Source organism: Scomber scombrus, chromosome 23, assembly GCF_963691925.1.
Source record: "Scomber scombrus chromosome 23, fScoSco1.1, whole genome shotgun sequence".
NCBI lineage: Eukaryota > Metazoa > Chordata > Actinopteri > Scombriformes > Scombridae > Scomber > Scomber scombrus.
In genome coordinates, this window is record NC_084992.1 from 238,767 (window position 1) to 254,991 (window position 16,225).

The 16,225-nt window shown below is 40.7% G+C and overlaps 2 protein-coding genes across 3 annotated transcripts in view; both read right to left on the reverse strand.

Annotated features, from left to right (window-relative positions):
- The window catches only part of LOC134006104 (zinc finger protein 883-like), a 137,788-nt gene that overhangs the window by 11,807 nt on the left and 109,756 nt on the right, over positions 1–16,225 (reverse strand). The gene's annotated exons all lie outside the window — the stretch shown is intronic.
- Positions 11,883–16,225, reverse strand: part of LOC134006127 (CD226 antigen-like) — a 126,186-nt gene continuing 121,843 nt past the window's right edge. For both annotated transcript variants that reach the window (XM_062445213.1, XM_062445214.1), the window contains exons 2-4: positions 15,772–16,128; positions 13,025–13,387; positions 11,883–12,090 (exon numbers count right to left, since the gene is read on the reverse strand). In XM_062445213.1, the coding sequence (XP_062301197.1) occupies positions 11,897–12,090; positions 13,025–13,387; positions 15,772–16,128 (914 nt within the window). In that variant the 3' untranslated portion in view covers positions 11,883–11,896. The remainder of the gene's footprint in view (positions 12,091–13,024; positions 13,388–15,771; positions 16,129–16,225) is intronic.

Consider the following 16,225-nt stretch of genomic DNA (forward strand, 5'->3'; position numbering starts at 1 on the left):
GTGTTTCTGGTTGGTTCTTTTGTCTCTTTAGTTGTGAGCTCTCTGCTGTTCTGCACAACAAACCAAGGTTAGTAAACTTCTCATCTGATGATGTAAAGCTGTTGAAGGGTCACTCTGTTGATGAATATCAGTTAGTTAGTCCTCCTCAGCCTCTGTAAACAGCTGGATAATGTCTTATATGTGTATAAAGGTCTGGAAGTAAAGGTTAGGTTTTTCTAAAGACCACTTCTGCAGTTAGATCAATGAACTCCATGAAACAATGTCACATGACTTCTACTTCCTGTAAAACAGAATATCTTAAATGGTGACATCATCCTGAAAGTGTGGGTGTAAATGAAAACTTAAACCTGTCAAACCCTAAGCCATAAATCTTTGAACATCCTCTCTTGTCCACCTGTCCCTTAAAATAAAGGTGCGTTTCTCTCTTTAACTGAAGTCTTATCGGTTTAAACTTGTGAATGATCCAACATCCATTAATGCTCTCATTTACTGATCAGTGGTTGTTGAGGAAAGATAATTTCACTCCTTCAACATCTGGTTAAAATGTGTTAGATTTTCCCTCCATCTTAAATTCTTCATTTAGGATGTTTATCTTTATTCATTAACATTGAACAACTATCTGACACATACAGTTGTTAAGTGTAAATATGGTGACACCTTCTGGTCCTGCTTCACTGCAGCATTGAGAAACATTAACTGTATAACAGGATTCATGTTGTTGACCTACTGAGTGTTTCTTTGTTACATTAAATGACTCCTCATGTTGTTTCCTAAATATAATAAATCTCCTCTCAGCCTCTCTGACTGTGAGTCCCAGCAGCTCTCAGCTGTTTAAAAGACAGTTTGTCTCTCTGAGCTGTGAGGAGGACGACAGCTCTGCTGGATGGAAGCTGAGGAGGAACACAACCAGAGAAACCAGGAAGGAGTGTGGAGACGGCTGGGGAAGATCAGCTGGTTCCTCCTGTAAAATCAGTGTAGCAGCCCCCTCAGACAGTGGAGTTTACTGGTGTGAGTCCAGAGAGGGAGCAACCAGTAACAGCATCAACATCACTGTCACTGGTAAGATCAGACTGTGGAGTTAGTATTGATGAAGCTGAGTGTAAATGATGAAATGCTGTAGTTTGTCTCTGTGTTGAGGTGGATCAGTGATCCTGCAGAGTCCTGTCCTCCCTGTGATGGAGGGAGATGATGTCACTCTGCACTGTAAAACAAAGACCTCCAACCTCCCAGCTGATTTCTATAAAGATGGCTCCCTCATCAGGACTGAGCCTGCAGGTCACATGACCATCCACCATGTTTCCAAGTCTGATGAAGGCCTCTACAAGTGTAACAGCAGCAGTTATGGAGAGTCTCCATCCAGCTGGATCTCTGTCACAGGTGAGGAAGTTAAAGTCTTTATACATATTATGTGTTTATATGCAGGTAAAAGCTACACATTATGGTTTCATGTATTATTTAAATGTATTATTTTTATTAAAATATAAATATATTAAATGTATTATTTATTATTATTATTATTATTATTATTATTATTATTATTATTATTATTATTATTATGCATCCATCTCAGTAATTGTAGTACTTTCATTAAAATTAGTAAATGTGTCAGTTTTAAAATTTAGATGCTCTTAATAATAATCAGTTTTGTTTCCTTTTAGAGAAACCCACCACCACGTCTCCACCTCCCCTCCCCTCTACCTCTCCTCCCTCCTCTACCTCTCCTCCCTCAACATCCACCTCTCCATCTCCATCATCCACCTCTTCTCCTTCATCATCCACCTCTCCTCCTTCATCATCCTCCTCTCCTCATCTCTCTGTGCTGTGGTTTGTTCCACCTGTCTGTGGTCTGGTTTCACTGGTTCTACTGGTGAGACGATGTGTTCAGAGGAAACCTGAAGGTAGGTCAGATTTCACAATGAATATTTCACTTTTAGGATTAGTTTTAAAGAACAAATTATTCCAAAATTGTGTTTTGCAATTTACAACAATTTCCATGAATTAAATCTCATCAATATTCTTATATTATAAATTATATTTCTGATCATTTTGGCTCCTTTCAAATACTGAATTAGAAGTAGGAGAAGATGACATCAAAAACTGGCTTCAGCAGTCACAGCCAATCAGACTGAGTGGAGGTAATGTGCTGTAGATGTGATGTTAGTAGAGTTAAACTTGTATCTTTGTGAGGACCTCTCTGGGTTTACAAAGTGGGGACATTTAGGATTGTGGGGACACTGGAAACACTGGGATGTATTTATTCATAATAGCAACAGAACAGTTTTGTTTCTTCTGGTTGATGACAGAGTGTGATGTGCTCTCAGTGCGTTTTGTACTTTGTGGTGAATCAGTTAACAGAAGCTGTTTTACTTTATTTATTTTACTCCAACATTATTGACAGGTCTATGTAACGTCATTTCTTACATTTAATTTATAAATATAATTACAAACACATTTTTATAGTTACAAATGTTCAGCTTGTGGTGAAAAACTTGTTTTAATAAAAGTTAGCAGTTCTGTGATCTTTTAGTTTCCGTTTTCCGAACTCGACATTTGTTTGCTTCACAGCAGCAGAAGTGTTAAAAAGAAAAAAAGTGTCAAGTATAACTTCTAACACTTTCTCCAGCTATCAACTGATGTCCGAGGCTAAAATGGATTGAATTTAGTATCCTGTTATAATACCAATAATTTTATTTTTTATTTTTACATTTAATTTATATTAAAAACACATTTTGACAAATGTTCATCCTGTGGTGAACAACTAGTTTTAATAAAAGCTGCAGGTATGTTGTGTTTTACTTTCTGTTTTCTGAACCCGACACACTTATTTGGTCTCTTTCACAGCAGACATGTTAAAAAAGAAAAAAATGTGTCCTCTGACACTTCTAACATACTAACAACTATTTCTCCGGCTATCAACTAATGTTTGCTGCTAAAATTGTTAATATTTCCATTATGTTTTGTTCAGTCAAAACCTTATTAACATTAGCAGAGGTTATATTATGGCTCTGTTCTGTGGCAGCAACAAAGACCCCAGATACAGAACAAACCAGCAATGACAACAAAAAATACATTGTTTAAGTCAGACACAGCATGTGAGGTGGAGGTGGGTTGCAGAGGAAGCCTCTGCATGAGGAAGGCTCAGCAGACTGAAGCAGCTGAAAATAAGTCGTCCTGTTTACCGTACCGTCTTCTTCCGCTTATCCAGGGTCGGGTCGCGGGGGCAGCAGCCTAAGCAGGGAAGCAGACTTCCCTCTCCCCAGCCACTTCGTCCAGCTCTTCCTGGGGGTTCCCGAGGCGTTCCCAGGCCAGCCCAGAGACATCTCGAGTGTGTCCTGGGTCTTCCCTGGGGTTTCCTACCGGTGGGACATGCCCTGAACACCTCACCAGGGAGGCGTCGTGGAGGCATCCTAACTAAATACCCGAGCCACCTGATCTGGCTCCTCTCAACGCGGAGGAGCAGCGGGTCTACTCCGAGCTCCTCCAGGATGACCGAGCTTCTCAACCTATCTCTAAGGGAGAGCCCAGCCAGCCTACGGAGGAAGCTCATTTCGGCCGCTTGTACCCGCGATCTTGTTCTTTCGGTCACTACCCAAAGCTCATGACCATAAGTGAGGGTAGGAACGAAGATTGACTGGTAAATCGAGAGCTTTGCCTTTCGGCTCATCTCCCTCTTCACCACGACGGATCCGTGCAGAGTCCGCATTACTGCAGACGCCGCACCAATCCGCCTGTCGAACTCCCGCTCCACCCTTCCCTCACTCGTGGACAAGACCCTGAGGTACTTGAACTCCTCCACTTGGGGCAGGATCTCATCCCCGACCCGGAGAGTGCACTCTACCCTTTTCCGGCTGAGGACCATGGACTCGGATTTAGAGGTGCTGATTCTCATCCCGGCCGCTTCACACTCGGTGGCGAACCGATCCAGTGAGAGTTGGAGGTCATGGTCTGATGAAGCCAACAGGACCACATCATCCGCAAAAAGCAGTGACCCAATTCTGAGGTCACCAAACCGGATCCCCTCAAAGCCCTGGCTGCGCCTAGAAATCCTGTCCATAAAAATTATGAACAGGATCGGTGACAAAGGGCAGCCCTGGCGGAGTCCAACCCCCACTGGAAACAAGTCTGACTTATTACCGGCAATGCGGACCAGGCTCTGACACCGGTCGTACAGGGAAAAGACGGCCCGTATCAGGGGGTCTGATACCCCATACTCCCTGAGAACCCCCCACAGGACCCCCAGAGGGACACGGTCGAATGCCTTTTCCAAGTCCACAAAACACATGTGGACTGGTTGGGCAAACTCCCATGCACCCTCAAGGACCCTGTAGAGGGTGTAGAGCTGGTCCACAGTTCCACGAACCGGGCGAAAACCAAATTGCTCCTCCTGAATCAGAGGTTCGACTTTCCAACGGACCCTCCTCTCCAGTACCCCCGAATAGACCTTACCAGGGAGGCGTGTGATCCCCCTATAGTTGGAACACACCCTCCGGTCCCCCTTCTTAAAAAGAGGGACCACCTCCCCAGTCTGCCAATCCCCGATGTCCACACGATGCTGCAGAGTCGTGTCAACCATGACAGCCCCACAATATCCACCCCCAGGGCCCTGCCACCGAGGAGCTTTTTGACCACCTCAGTGACCTCAGCCCCAGAGATAGGAGAGCCCACACCCGATTCCACAGGCCGTGCTTCCTTACCGGAAGGCGTGTCGGTGGGATTGAGGAGGTTTCGAAGTATTCCTTCCACCGATCCACAACGTCCCGAGTCGAGGTCAGCAGCGCACCGTCCCCACCGTACACAGTGTTGATGTTGAACTGCTTCCCCCTCCTGAGACGCCGGATGGTGGTCCAGAACCTCTTCGAAGCCGTTGTTCTCCATGGCCTCACCAAACTCCTCCCATGTCCGAGTTTCTTCCTCAGCGAGCGCCGCAGCTGCACTCCGCTTGGCCTCTCATACCTGTCTGCTGCCCCCGGAGTCCCACAGGCCAAAAAGGCCCTATAGGACTCCTTCTTCAGCTTGACGGCATCCCTCACCGCTGGTGTCCACCAGGTTCGGGTATTGCCGCCAAGACAGGCACCGACCACCTTGCGGCTACAAGACCGGTCGGCTGCCTTGACAATGGAGGCACGGAACATGGCCCACTCGGACTCAATGTCCCCCGCCTCCCCTGGTACATGGTCAAAGCCCTCCAGGAGGTGGGAGTTCGGCTCCTCTCACCAGTGGCAAATCCAGAGTGGAAGAGAGTCCAACCCCTCTCGAGAAGACTGGTTCCAGAGCCTTTGCTATGCGTCGAGGTGAGGCCGACTATATCTAGCCGGAACTTCTCAACCTCGCGCACCAGCTCAGGCTCCTTCCCCGCCAGAGAGGTGACGTTCCACGACCCTAGAGGTAGCTTCTGCAGCCGAGGGTCTGACCGCCAAGGTCCCCGCCTTCAGCTGCCGCCCAGCTCACAGCGCACCGACCCCTTTGGCCCCTCCCACTGGTGGTGAGTCTGTGGGAGGGGGGTCCCATGTCCCCTCTTCGGGCTGTGCCCGGCCTGGCCCCATGGGCGCAGGCCCGGCTACCAGGCGCTCACCACCAAGCCCCACCCCCAGGCCTGGCTCCAGGGGGGGCCCCAGTAACCCACGTCCGGGCGAGGGACACGGAAGACCATTTATCGACATCATCATAAGGGGTCTTGTGGGCTACCCTTTGTCTGGTCCCTCCCCTCGGACCTGTTTGCCATGGGAGACCCTACCAGGGGCATAAAAGCCCCCGACAACTGAGCTCCTGGGGTCATTGGGACACGCAAACCCCTCCACCACGATAAGGTAGTAGCTCAGGGAGAGGTCCTGTTTGAGATTCCCAATTGGATGCATAGAAGGAATCAGCTGATGTGGCTGACTGTGAGATCAGCTGCCATCAGCTGATGATGCTCAGTTTGTGAGCTGAGCTTGGTGGCTTGCCTGAACTGACACAATGCTTAATTTTGAATACTGTACAAAAATAGTAACATGCAGGAAAATGCAGGAGCGCAAAGTACCATTGAACTGGCCAGATGTATGGAGAATCGGGATGACTGGAGAACATTATTGATTTTAGTAAAGGCTTAAATAATCTGGCTGCTATTTGTATTATGTCTTCTGTAGGAGTAGCAATAAATACTGTATAGTAACAGTGCTGATATCATCTGTAGTACTGCCAGTAATGTGTGTATTTTATCTTCCAGAGTGTTATTCAGCTGTAGTTTACTCAGCAGTGAAAACAGCAGAAGACGTCAGTTATGGACAAAGAGTCGTCAAATCAAACAGGACCAGAGGTACAGTTGCTCTTCTTTGTGGTTCCACACAATCTGTTTTTGTTTGTTATTGTTGTCACAGCCAGGGGCGCTGCCAGGGATTTTGGTTGGTGCACAGGCTGCACTGTCCATTACTGTAACTACACCTCCAGAACCAACCTGACCCATTCAAAGCTTTAAATGACTCTACCTGTGCAGGCTTGTAACTCTTTCATAGTCTAATACTAACTGTATAATATTTACTGACACTGAGCTGTGATACTATAACACTGTGTAGAAATGCAGGAAGCATTTTGCAGACAGTGGAGTTCAATGTTTGATGCAAGCTGATAAACGTTATAAGTAATGTGCTGTAGATGGTCTTTTACAGTGTAAATGTATCTTGATGGTAAAATTCTTAAATGGTCAATTTACTAGGATATCACCTGCGTGACATTTCAAGCTCAATGCTCTTCTTCAGACTAAAAATCAACTAGAAAGTCGCATGATGTGCCAATTGCACTTAATACTTTTTAGGTACATATAAGTGCAAACAGAAGAATATATACTGTATAAAGAAAAAGACAATGAAAAATCTACATAATCACAGTACTATGACCCATATTTAATAAAGAAAAATAGTTGAAAAATAGTTGTAAATACATATGTACAAAAGGTATTGATAGGACCCCCAGAGCACAATAGTAGAGCATCAGGCCATATAGCCGTCATAATGTCTATATAGCTAAATTATTAAAAACATTTTTTTAAAAGAGGCGCCTCTATATTCTAAAAAAAGATATGCCTCATTTAAACATTACAGAATCATATACATATCAATCCACATGATAAATAGATCCGTCGCACATAATAAAATACTGTGTTATAAAAGATAGGAGTATAGTCTCTTTTCAGAATTTCAAGTTAACAGTCACAGGAATGGCTTAATATTAACATTTTCATTTAAACCTTGAGGTGTGAGAGTGTCCAGTGCCAAAATCCAAAAAAGTTCTCTCCTCAGGAGTAAAGAGTCAATATTTATATTACACTCTTTTTTGTTTTTTTTCCTGTATTTTATGAAGCTGTAGAGACATTACTCTGATATAGCGCTTCTCCTCACTTGCAACTCACCACTAGCAAATGCTGCACCTGGTTTGGAGACAGGACAGAACCATTTCATGTAAATAGAAGCGGGGTGTTTGTTGAATAAAGAGGCTTTGGATGTTTGGGGGTTTTGTTGGTGCCAAAAACAAGAAAAATAATTTTTAATGCTAAAAATGTAAATAAAATACTCTTTTAATGTCTATCATTGATGAATGTTGACAGCTCAATAAAAAAAAATAAAAAAATCATTTAGGGCCTCTGTCAGTCATGGGCCCTTAGGATCGTACCAACTTTTTACCCCCTTATTGCGCCCTTGGTCACAGCCTAAAAAATGACCAACATCTTTAGTGTCTTAAACCACTGATATACTTGATTTTTACCAACGCATACCTGATGATATAATTTGTAGCACTGTTGTTAATGTATTTTTGATGTATTTTATCTTCCAGATTGTTATTCAGCTGTAGTTTACTCAGCAGTGAAAACAACAGAAGACATCAATGATGGACAAAGAGTCATCAAATCAAACAGGACCAGAGGTACAGCTGCTCTTCTTTGTGAATCAACACAACAGAAATCTTACATTTTACTTTTGTAGCCACCGATATACTTGATTTTTACGAATGCATGTTACTACTTGGGGGCACATTGGGGCCTAGAAATTCCTTGTCAACACCTTAATACCTTCTTTGAACTTTCACCTTTGCATAACATAAACTCTTACCATGGCATGGAGGAGGTTATTTGTTGAGATCAGGGCAGAAAAAGCAGCATCAGCATAGAAACATTATATAGATGAAGATAGTGATGGAGAAGCTCAAAGAGTTCTCACCATTGATATTGTGACTGGATACTACTGATAGTCTATAGTTTTTTTGTTAATCTTATTTTTGTGACCTAGTGGGTGTGAACTGAATTATATCAAACAGACACATTGTGTTTATTTCTGAGGACTTGAAGACGTGTAATGGTAGCCAGCAGTTACAGCACTATGCAGAGATAGACCTCACAATCCACTGGCTGCCGTTACACTGGCAACACTTCCAGCATGAGGTAGCCACGATGCAAACGTGTAGTTAAAAGCAAATATATCAGGAACTTTATCAGTTCCTGGTAGCTGCTTGGTCACATGTTCTAAAAGTCTCTGTTCTTAAGTGAGAAGCCAGTGAGGGTTCAACCAAACCAGCAAGAAAACCAAAATTGTTACACATTACTGTTAACTTAAAATAAGCACTGTAAGATCTGGTTAGGTTTAGGCACAAAAACAACTTGGTTACACTACTTCCTTGAAGTTAGGCAACAGTAAACACAACAACAATTGTAGTTATGTTGTTTAAAAAACAAAAGTCCTAACTTACAGTTGGAAGCAGGAAGTGAACAGTGCTCTAATGCAGCAAACTCCACTAAGTCCACTTGATGAAAATTAGGATCTTACTAGCCCAGCACCTGCTACCTCTGATGGCGCCTGTCACTCGTATGTAACTACAGGTTGTTTTTTGGTATAACACCATTTGTCTTAGGAGGACAGGCTCATTTTGCAACTCCAAAACTTTGATTGCTGACAAACTGATGATGATTAGACACTAGTGAGTAATCAATTGAGTGTCTGTCATATTGGGAGCAGTGAATGAATGATGAAGGGAGTGATTTTGGACACACAACTGGTCTCTGAAACACAGTGCCCACCTTTTTAAGAAAAGTGGTGTTTGGAAGCTGCCATATGAAATGTCCCTAATATATCTAATACATAATAATGCATGACAAAAGATATTAATTTAGTATTTATATGTATATTACATGTGCAACATCACTACTCACAGCACATACAGTATAGTAACAGTACTGGTTAATATGAACGTGTTTTATTTTACAGATCGTGATCCAACTGCAGCTCACTCAGTAGTGAGAAGAGCAGAGAGGAAAAAGGTACAGCTGCTCTTCTGTCTTAACACACAATCCTGAGACTATCAATCCTCTCATCTCATTCTCCAAAACAAAGAAAGAAAACATATTTCCTGAAATGCAGGACTTTTCCTTTAAAGTTATAGACATGTTAGGAATATAAGATCAGAACAAACCAGTTCTAATTTTGGGTTAAAGAGACACAAATCTGTTTTGGTGCAAAGCCTGAAGTCATATGTCCTTTTAAGGATAGTTTTCCTGAAAAACTAGATTTATGTAATTTTATGACACCACTCATGGCAGGTCTACCACACCTGTGGAGATCAGAATCAGATTTATTGTCAAGTAGTCAAATCTTGGTGTTGTGGTGCATATCAATAAAAAATAGCAGACTGAACTGTCACCAAGATCTTCCCTGACCTCAACCCAACTGTAGTTACCATCAGTAGATGTTGGAAAAGACTTGTTTTTTCTACAACTGTGTCTCATATTGTTTGAACTGTGTGTGTTCAGTGTCTCCATTAGAGCCAGAGGTTGTCTACTCTTCACTGAGGTAGACCTCCACACCTTCACACCAGTCCAACCACTGACGTCCAGCTGGCCTGTTACTGGTCTCCAGAGCCCCTCAGACAGTAGTACATTCATTTAAAAAAAATCTGTTTAAAATAATGATAACAATGTCCCCATTAACTTTACTTTTATTTATATATATCAAATCACTCATCAGATTCTTAAACGAATAATTCAAGTATAAAATCGTGCATGATTTGTTGAGAACAAAATGATGTAGAGTAACAACAGTCAATGGAAACCAAAATCATCAAGTCACTGACTGGATTCAAAATCACATGAGGCCGGGTCCTGCACCAGGCGGAACCAGGACCCACTGTACTGATCGTGATGCAGCAGCAGATACAATCAATGAATGTGTTTAAATGCACATTAGTCTTGACTCTTCTCTAGTAATGAATTATTATCAATTTACCAGTGAAGTTTACTGATTCAGTAAACTGAGGTCATTTTATACAATAAAGTCATGTGTTTGATAACCACATTTGAGTGATCATTGCAAAAAGTGTATTTAGGTAAATATTTTGTATATATAAGATCATCAGCTGATACATCGTCTCTCTTTCTCTCTCTCTCTCTCTCTCTCTCTCTCTCTCTCTCTCTCTCTCTCTCTCTCTCTCTCTCTCTATCCATCTGTCTATATCCATTAACATTCATGTACTATTAATGCATCAATAACCTAAACTATCTATTCTGGTATTGCAGGTCAATTTGCAAAGGTCATATTCTATGAAAGCATTACAGGCATGTACACTGCATGTAAAACTACATATAAGATATTATTTATGGGGCAATTTAACAAAAAGATATTGATGTATTTAAATAAAAGAGAACACAGATTGTTTTAAAATTAGATTAATATTTATTCTTTATATAAAAACAGATATTTACAGCAAGCATAATAAATTCAAACAGCAAAGCATTGAAATTCCTGCAATATACACATATCATAATTCACATTCACATTCATAGCTGTTTAAGACAATCCCTCATAATAAGGAAAGTGCCAACACGAGTAAAAGATGTTTGATTCATTTCATCATTTCTGAAATGTTCATTTTAATATGTAATTTATTCCAGTTCTCTAATAAATCAAATCTGTCTCACATTATTCATTTACATTTTAAGCACATATAGCGATATTTTACACTGAACAGCAACATGGACAGGACGACCTGAGAATCAAACTATTAAGAAGCTCCACACAGTACAGAGTATATACAGAGTATTACAGTACAGAGTTTTATTACTGATATAAAACAAGACTTTAAGACGCTTTAAGAATTGAGGAATGTTCCTGGATGATGAACTTTGTGTCTTTGTTAATATTAAATGAACTCAACATAATTGTATTCTTTTTCATTAAAATGAATGAATCAAAAATCCAATCAAAGACAAACTTTTTTATAATCGATTTCTCTGAACTCAGTTTATTCTTTTAGTTTTCTCTGTTTCACTAATTCATGCATTAACCTCACTGCTTCTTCTTACTGGATCTACTTTAGTTCACCTTTCTGTCTTTGGAAAGCACTTTGTGACTTCTTCTTTAAACATCAGTATTTATTATTAATCTCATTACAAAGTTTCAGTTTTGTCTTTTTAAAGTTTAGTTTCTTTTACATTTGGATGATTTTTCTCTTTGTGATGAAGAAAGCTCCGTCATTGTCAGACGGACAGTTCATCAACACATTTGTGGACAATAGAGCTGTTTTCTGTTTTTCTATTTTAAAAAGAAGAATCTGACCAATCAGCTGATGGCACTTCTGTGAATCTACCAAGACTGAAATCTTCAGCCAGATATTGAGGGTTAGTTTCAGGCATCATGGGGAACCATTCAACTTATTCTGGATTGCTCTCAGTCTGGTTTATTATCTGTGACCAATCAGCCGTGAGAGACTCTACCAGGAGCTGAAAGATCCCACGATCCTCTGAGCACTCAAACCCTCCACCACGATAAGGTGGCAATCCAAGGAGAGGTTCAATAAGAAGTCACACCTGAACCTCCCAAAATTACTGAAAAAAGATTTCTATCATTCATTTTCTTCAGTTTTACTTTCTGCTGGGTTTTTACATTCTCTCGAAGCTGCTCAAGAATATCTGGATCCTCGTCATCCTTTCAGGCTTCTTATAGATCACTAAAACAATAACACCAACAACAACAACAAAACCAATAATCAGAGTAAATGTCAGAATTACTCCAAGATGTCCACCTTCTGAGTCTTTTCCAGACTCTGAGAGTTTTCCAGACTCTGCGTCTCCATCTGTTGAACCCACAGAGCAGAAACAGGTGTGAGGTATCAGCTGTCAGGTACAGTCCAGAAGTATTTGGACAGTTCCACATTTTAGTGTTAAAGTCTGTGTAAAGTGATAATAAATATGTGTTCTGAGTTTGACATACCACAGAAATGTGTTGTTAACCACCCTGCCAAATTTGAATTGCCAAATATATGAAATTAGGCTTCTAAGTTGTGTAAAAGTCTGCCTATTTCTCTTCTCCCAAACGCTGTGGGCGTGGGCGCCGAGTTCGCTGAAGCCCCGCCCCCTACCACGTGTCACCTTTCAATCAAAGTCACCACCTCTAACAGAAACATGGACGCTAGGTCTGAGAGCTTTCTGCTGCTAACTTAGATGCTAGCTCGGCGGCTAGCTCGGTGGCTAACTCGGCAGCTAGCTCGGTGGCTAACTCAGCTGCTAACTCGGCGCCTACCTCTGCGGCTAACTCAGCTGCTAACTCAACTAACTGGCTAATTGTAGACTTGAGTAGTAGTAGTGTGCGCTGAATGTATTTATACCTCTACAGCAGCAGGGCGGGTTCAGACCCTCCCATTAAATCCAGACACAGAAATCTTCCAGAAACACAGTTTGTGAAGCCTAGCTCCACAATTCAAATCTAAATGGTTGAAATGCTTTTTACACCTTTTTTTAGAAATACATGTATGACCTATTTAATGTGTTTAGAAGAAAATGTCTGAATTCACTTTACACGGTCTTTAAAGGGTTTTTATTTTCCTCACAGTTCTTTCTATACTGATGTAAAAATAGTCACATTAAAGCTGAGACTTTAATGTGGTATCCATTATTTTATTTACAAGTCAATGTCCTGAAGACTGAAGAATAAAACATGTGGAACTGTGAAAATGTGATCATACTCCTGTCCAGATGTGGAACTATCATTTCTCACATCTACAAACTCACCTTTAACATTCAGGATGACAGTGCTGATGGGTTCACCATCAATAAGAGCTCTCTTCCAGCTTCCTCTCTCCTCTAAATAGTAACACTCGTATGTTCCGTTGTCGTTGCTGCTCACATTCTTCAGAATCAGAGACAGTTCACCGTTCTTCATCTCATCGTCCTTCAGCTGCACCCGGTTCACATAAGATGGATCCTGGTCTGCTGTGTTCAGGTGCCCGTCTGACTTCAAGTAGACGTGTTTCTTAAGGTTAGATCTGATCCACTCAACAGCTGATATGTTGACGTTGTTTGGAGCTTCACATGGCAGAGTGACATTATCTCCAGGACGTACTGTTATCTCTTTTATCGGTTGTAGCTGTAGGTCTAAAGAACAATAAAAAAACATCCAGAGGAGAAAAATCAGCTTTAAAATTCTTCACTTTTTATGTTTCATCATTAAAAGTAAAACAAGTGAATGTTCAGTATTGGTATAAAATGTCATGTTTGTCATTTCAAACTGCTCATAAATACAGAATCTGCTGTTATTATTAATACAGGTGAACTGAACTCTTCTATTTGCACATTCTGTGAGTCATTTCTAACTTCTGAAGGATGAATAAAAGATTAGTTTCACTACATTAGGCAGTTCCATCCATTAGTGTTGTTGATGTAAACATGTGGCAGCTGTACATTATATAGTATATATGAATATAGATGATATGGAAATATGTGAGTCTCAGATGATGAAGCAGGGACAGACTCTGGTTTTGACCATGGTTCCTGTGAGTTAAAGCAACATTTTACTCATCAACATCACTGCTGGGATGTGAAGTGGAGGCTTGGCTCCAATTCATTTTCCTCTCAGTTTTACTTTCATTCAGTTTCTGTGGAGTTTTTACACCTGAGTATCAGAGATCTTATGAACATCTGGATCATCAACAGGCAGATCTTCTTGAAGATCACAAAACCAACAAGACCAACAATCAGAGTAACTGGCAGAATAACTACAAAATATCTATGCTTGTATTTTCCAGAGTCTGAGTGTTTTCCAGACTCTGCGTCTCCATCTGTTGGACCTGCAGAGCAGAAACAGGTGTGAGGTATCAGCTGTCAGGTACAGTCCAGAAGTATTTGGACAGTTCCACATTTTAGTGTTAAAGGGTTTTATTTCCCTCACAGTTCTTTCTATACTGATGTAAAAATAGTCTCATTAAAGCTGAGAGTTTAATGTGGTATCCATTATTTTATTTACAAGTCAATGTGCTGAAGCCTGAAGAACAAAACATGTGGAACTGTGAAAATGTGCAGGCCATTTTCATCCTCTATCCGTATAATATCGTACGAAAAGTTGTGAATTACATTTCGTACGATATCATATGAATTTATATACATGCAGTAAAATGAGCAATTCAGTGCGCCTGCTCAACCAAGTCAATCGAAGGTGAAATAATTAAAACTAATGGTCATAACATTCACCCAGCATTCCTTTGAGTTATCCAGGACACTTTCTTGTTTTTGTGTTAAGAAATGTTGAGGATAAAAATAAAATTGCCAGTGAATTATCTGGTCTTCCCACAACAGGGGTAAAATCTCCTGGTTAAATATTGAATATATAGCGGTTATATTTTTTAAGTGATATATAAAATGTTCGTGGATTAATGGATTTTAATCAACAGATTAAATTTCGGGGCTATTTTAGGAACTGCTGTGAGACTTTGTTGTGCAGGTGTAACAGAGTTAGAAATAACCCATTATGAATTTCTACAAAATTGACATGCTTGTCTTAAATATGTATGGAGCCACCTGGTGGGTTAATGGTGCAAATGCATAGATAGGATTCCTCTTTATGTACTGCACGTGCCTCAGCAAAGGAAAATACTCTCAAACTGGAGGTGGGTACATGTGAGCGATGCTGCAACCAATGTTTCTATGTTTAATGTTTTAAAATGGTTTTTGAAGCTGTGAGTAGCATGTATTTTTACTATAAGCATTACTAGCATGTAACCGGAAAGTTACAGACATTTATGTGCAGAAATAGTAACTTTATCCACGAGTGACAGTTTCGTTTACATGTGAAGCTAATGCTAATTAGCTAGCCATGCACTTGCTGGCTTGTTTCCAGCCGTAAAGTTTACTAGTAATTATTTCAGTTAGTAATTTTTCTACTTTTCGTTACATAGAACTGAATGATTGCAGTTGCATAACACTGTGGATAACGACTGTGTGTCGCTGATTTTTGTACCAGGTAGGCTTTGTTAAATGTGGATTTTATATAATGTTGATGTAAGGTTTCTGTACAGCAACAATAACCTGTCGCATTATATAGGACACAAAATGGCGTTCTGTTTATTGTCTATGGACAAAATGTTTATTTATAATGTTTTGGAATTTTAATTGTAAATGTAAAAGAAAATAGCTCTCATTGTTTAGGTGCTGATTAGAGAATCATACATAATATTACCATTATACGATCACGTTTGTTTTATACTGAAGAGTATGGGAAAAGACTATGTTAGCATTAAGATGTGAAAATGCATTTTATATTCTTTAAAAAAAAGGAAAATACTCTCAAGCTGGAGTTCTGAATGATTGCATTGCATAACACTGTTGATAATGACTGTGTGTCGCTGATTTGTATACCAGTAAAGAGAACCAGACCGAGACCAAGTCCTGTGTGGCCGTGCCGTCCTTCCTTCCCTTTATGTCTAAATGTGATCATACTCCTGTGCAAATATGTAACTATCATTTTGTCACATCCACAAACTCACCTTCAACATTCAGCTGGACGATGCTGATGAGTTTACCATCATTAAGAGATCTGTTCCTGCGTCCTTCACCTTCCCCTACATAGCGACACTCATATGTTCCTCCATCGTTGCTCTTCACGTTCTTCAGAATCAGAGACAGTTCACCGTTCTTCATCTCATCGTCCTTCAGCTGCGTCCGGTTCACATAAGATGGATCCTGGTCTGCTGTGTTCAGGCGCCCGTCTGTCTTCATGTAGACGTGTTTCTCAAAGTCAGATCTGCTCCACTCAACAGCTGACATGTTGACGTTGTTTGGAGCTTTACATGACAGAGTGACGTCATCTCCAGGTTGTACTGTTACATTTTGTTTCTGTAGATCTAAAGAACAATAAAAAACATCCAGAGGAGAATAATCAGCTTTAAAATTCTTCACTTTTTATTTTTCATCATTAAAAGTAAAACAAGTGAATGTTCA